Source organism: Lottia gigantea, assembly GCF_000327385.1.
Source record: "Lottia gigantea unplaced genomic scaffold LOTGIsca_14, whole genome shotgun sequence".
In the NCBI taxonomy this organism is placed as follows: domain Eukaryota; kingdom Metazoa; phylum Mollusca; class Gastropoda; family Lottiidae; genus Lottia; species Lottia gigantea.
Genome location: NW_008707617.1, coordinates 408,358 through 413,681, shown reverse-complemented (window position 1 = coordinate 413,681; position 5,324 = coordinate 408,358). Strand labels below are relative to the sequence as shown.

General features: G+C 36.9%; 1 protein-coding gene across 1 annotated transcript; it reads right to left on the bottom strand.

Moving 5' to 3' along the window:
• Positions 1–1,069: 1,069 nt before the first annotated feature.
• Positions 1,070–4,768, bottom strand: LOTGIDRAFT_157392 (hypothetical protein; the record flags this gene model as incomplete). Its single annotated transcript, XM_009049604.1, has 1 exon — positions 1,070–4,768. One exon carries the CDS (start codon positions 4,766–4,768, stop codon positions 1,070–1,072), a length of 3,699 nt encoding a protein of 1,232 aa, XP_009047852.1.
• Between the last annotated feature and the right edge of the window lie 556 nt (positions 4,769–5,324).

Here is a 5,324-nt window from a genome sequence, read left to right as displayed (position 1 = left end):
TTTTTCATCAGTTTAATGGTCAAAATGCTTTTATAGTCATTTTTTATATTCAAGTAATTTTGTGAACCATTGAATCCATGTAAATTTACTTTTGAAAATGTCCAGAATGAAATAATGAATGATTGTTGCAGAAATAATACTGAGATTCTTTCACGTGTAAGGAATTAAGGTTCAAATGAAATAAATTAAGGAACAAAAAAACAAATGAAATTGGAAAATATGCTGCCTCCATGCAAATTGTGTACGAATGTATCCATTTTGCATCATTTGAAAGTAATCAAAAGGAAATAATATTGTGGAATTACTCTGCAAACATAAAGGTTTTGATCTTCATCTTTTGTACAAAACAATAACCAATAAGGTCTGTGATAATATTTAGTGTTGATTTTGAAAAATACATTTTTCTGTCGGTCATGCATTAATAATAATAAAAGGTAAAGTACTCACACATGCTTCACACTCAAACGCAGAATTTAGGTAATGGTAAAAATAATAATAATAATAATAATAATATACATTGCACTCACATTATAGTCGACCTAGATCACACGTAAATTTTCCTGAGGTTGAATGAACTTAAAGCTCACTTAAGACAGATAGAAAGGCCCATGATATAGAAGATAAATAAATATAGTATAATCATCGCAATAATTTCTCAAATACCAAAAGGTGCTTTCCACTGATTATTTTGCTACTAGACAAATACCATTCTTATAATACAATAGCAAAATATAAGTGAAACTCAAATTCATTTGGAATAAATTTGCCACAATTTCACATTTCTATTATCACAGATGCTCATTCCTTAAATAAAATGGTTAAGCGAGATTCCGAGAAAAGTGGCAACACAACAATCCAATCACATCATAGATAATAAGCATATATAGCAGAATTGGAAAGCACCACCGAGCATACTGCTGTGGAACAATGCATTATTACAATAAACTTATTTTAAGTACAGTACACCTTTTCGAAGAGTTTTGACACATTCGCAGCATGGCCCAATTATAACTGCCTTGAATCACAAGCTTTAAGTATTAGAAGTCTAATAAACGGGGTTTGCATGCAGTCAATGGGATAGGGGTGAAAATCGAGGTTTTACCAGTCGGCTCTCATCTAATGATGACTGGAAATGTCTTACTGGTGACTCAATAGGTTCAAAAGTCTTCATTTTCTGCAAATCATCCTCCATTTCTTCTTCCCTTTCTTCTTCCATGTCTTCTTCAAATTCCTCACTCACTTCATCTGACATTTCTCTTTCATCTGATTCCGAGTGTCCTCTCTCTGCATTTCCATTACCATTTCCATTTAATTTACTATGACGTCTTTCTACATGTCGTTTCAATAGTTGTGGGTAGTGAGTTCTGAACGGACAGAACGTACACGACAACTTTGAATCTGATCGCTTTGATTTCTTGGCGTGCACTCTTTGAAAGTGCTTGTGGCACATTACCCGTGAAGCAAATGTTTCACTACACATGGTGCATTTGAATTGTTTGAGTTCTTGACTCCCTGAGATATCCATATTATTAGCATGATATTGTTCAGTATGGTAGGAAAGCATGATTTCATCTGGGAATGATTTCGGGCAATGTTTACAATTGAAAATGGATGATTCCTCCTTTGAAATGTTATGCATTTTTTCTTCATGAGAAGCTAAATTTGACAACCATTTGGTTTTATAATCACACAAAACACATGAATAGTCCTCCTGTAAATCACCTGCAGTTTTACTCCTTTGTCCAAGTCCTTCCTCAGATTTTGGAGATGCAGAATCACTCTCTCCATTTTGAATATCATCAGTTTTTAACGTGACCTGTGCATGATGTTCCTGAATCAAGTGAAGTTGCATTGTTATTTCACTTGGGAAGTTTATTCCACAAATTTCACATGGTTTACCAATACCTTGATCCAGCTTGGATTGTTTTGTAGGAACACGCATATCAAGTGCATCACTTCGAGGCCAGGAAGCATGATCTTTCATGATGTGAGCTTTCAACCATTTGCTGCTCTTAAAATGTCTATCACAAAGGTGACAGATTTCGCCACCACTATTATTGCTTAAATCAGTTGGTTCTTCCATGTCATAGCCTTTTATGCTGGATGGTCTGGAAAAAGGTTTGGAAAGAGAAAGATTTTCTGGTTTTGATTGGTAGTTGTTTTGATCTGGTTGACTGGAAGCATTGCTAGCCGTATCACAATCAGAGAGAGCTGGTGAACCACTAACAGTTGGTGAAAGTGACTTATCACTTGGAACAATACCATGTTTGTTCAGCTTGTGAGTCCTCAGGAAGTATTTATTACACACCTCCTTATTGCAGATTTCACAAATCACCCTGCTGTTATTTACTGGCTCTTTCCATCTCCATGTGCGTTTTTCATAGCTGTCTGGATCAGTCTGCTCCAACTTGGAACTAATTGATGTAGGAGTTGGTGGAAGGTTTGGAGCTAGAAGAGGCATTCCTGATAATGATGATGGTAGAAAAGGAAATCCTGGCATCATTGGTAGTCCTGGCATCATGGGAAGAAGAGGATATGGTTTATCTTTTTCATCAAATTTATCAGCTTTAATACCATGAATATTCAGCTTATGAGTCCTCAAAAAGTATTTACTACAGAACTCTTTCTTGCAAATTTCACAGTAAGCTTCGGGATCAATGCCAAGTTTCATCAGCTCTTCATATGTTGGTTTGTCTGAAGGTGGTGTTAGGTTTAGGTCAACCTTTTTGGCATTCTGTGCTCTGGCTAGTAACTCCTGAGCAAATAGCTCTGGTACAAACATAGGCATGTCCTTCATGTCTGGTTTAGGAAGAAGAGATTGCTTTGATTGAGATTCACCTTTTTGCTCAGGATTTTCACTTAAACCAATGTCTATACCATGAACTTTCAGCTTGTGAGCTTTAAGGAAGTACTTATTGCACAGTTCTTTGTTGCATATATCACACACTACCCGATCAGCTAATTTAGCTGCTATCATATTGCCAAACATGGTTGTTGGATTGTTATTGTTAATTGCGGCTTGGGCTTCATTGGCCACTTTTAGAAGTCCTTCAGATCCAGGCATCTCCATCTTGGGTGCTACAGCATCAGATCCTTCTGGTTCTTTTGTCAAATCCCTTGGCATTTCCATCCTCGTGCCATGCATAGACATGCAATGTACTTTGTAAGAGTACTTGCTGTGGAAGTCTTTGTTACAAAGTTTACAATGCATGACGTCTTTATCCTGATTAGTGTTGGGGCTCTTTTGGCTCTCAGTTTCAGACTTTGGTGGTTCTTTTGATAGGTCCTTAGCCATGTGAAGATACTGCGGAGGGATTTCAATGCCATCATTTTCAAATATTCCATGTTTACTAGCCTTATGGATTTTCAGGAACATCTTGTTGCAGAATTCTTTGTGACAGATTTCACAATAAGCCTCTTGGTTAAAGACAGTGAGATTCTTTGAAGATTCACTTGGTGATGGTAATGAGGAAGATTTAGCGGTTGTTTGATGTGGTTCGGCTGTACGAGGTGAAAGTTGAAGTGGTTGTGAAACATGTTGTGGTAACGAATGTGGATGAAGTTGTTGATGTGGAAGTAAATTATGGTGTTGAAGGAGAGCTACTTGCGGCATGAATGGATTCAACCCATTCAATACCATGACTCCAGGCATATTTGGCATTGCAGGTAATCCAGCAATACTAGCAATGTTGTGAGGTAAGATCATGGGGGAGGACGTAGCTGTTGATGTAAATGGGATGTCAAAGTTAGCACGGTTACGTTTGGATGAAGAGGATGGAGTTTCAGGCACTATACCATGAACATCTTGTTTATGCTTTTTGAGGTAGTATTTGTTACAGAAATGCTTTTGACAAATCTCACAATAGTCTTCCATATCTGGGTGAGTTGATTTGGAAGATGAACTAGTTGTCTCAGTGTTGGCCTTATTAGAAGCTAGCACTGTCACTGGTGGTGGACCTTTTGGAGTTTCTGCTTTGATCATTGACTGTATTATAGCTTCCACTTTTGGAGTGCTTGGTGGTGAAGGTGCAATAACTTTGCTTGGTGTGGTATCTTTAGGCAGAGATAATGATGGAGGAATGGGTAGATTAGGAAAACCACTTGTATTGGTTCCATACGAAAATGGTGAATTCTCATACACACCATGTTTATTTGCTTTATGGGTTTTGAGAAAGTATTTGTTGCAAAATTCACGATCACAAATGTCACAATATGCATCTTGGTGAAAAATTCGATTGCTATCTGATCTGGAGGCTAGGTCCAAGGCTCCCTCCTCCATGGATTGAGATGGTAACACAGGTGATGGCTTTAACGGTGTTGAAGGTTGTATTGGTTGTGGAGATGGTTTAGATGGTAGTTGTATTGGTGGTTGAGATTGTTGTGATGGTTGTGGTGAAGGTTGAGGAGTATGTTTTTCTTTCACTGGAGAATCCTCCTTTTGATTATTGTGACCGTTTGGTACAAATTCTTGTTGTAATTCTCTACCAAGCCGATGATATGCAGTTGGATAGTCTTCAGGTTTTGTTCTGATTTCAACATGGCGAGTCCTTAAATGTTCACTTAAAGCCTCACGTGTTCGAAATGCTTCTGGACATTTGTCACAGGTAATGACAGCAACAACATGCATATCCATTGGTTCTTCTTCATTTTGATCAATGCCATTTTCTTCTCGGTAATTCGCACCTCCATTGCTAAAGTCAAGCACGCCTGGTTGTGGCGGCAAAACGTCCGACACTCGTATAGGTTTGAATTGTTTTCTCCTACTCATTTTAATACTTCAAATTGTCACAGCAAAACTTAATAATAAATAATCCAAGCAACACACTCACACATAAAATGTTTTCAGAAAAGTTATAAAATTAATCCATTAAAGTTTGTCCAAAATCCGAAAAAAGGGAACTTTATCATCCATTAAAAAATGTCTTTCATGTTGCTAGGCCATAATCCACTTAAACTTGGCTCTTGTTGAAACTGAAAGTAAACAAAAGAGATAAGATAAGTCAATGTTTGAAAGACCAATAATCAGCTAGCTGGCTAATTAAGAAATTAATTAAAAACATTTTCTTCAAACTTGGGATGAGATTATACACTTAATTTTAGACTTGATATCAGCTAGTAATTGAAGCTTTCAATTTCAATTTCTCAACTTGATCAAAATTCAGATCTGGCAATGTGAAGAAAATGTTATTAATTGTCAATTTTGACAGCAGTGATAGGGTGATTGGGTCTACAATTGTTGAAAATCCCTGTGATTTACTTTCCATTTATTGCGGATAATACTTTAGGGCGAAAGGTGATTTCATGTAAATAGATGTAACTTGACA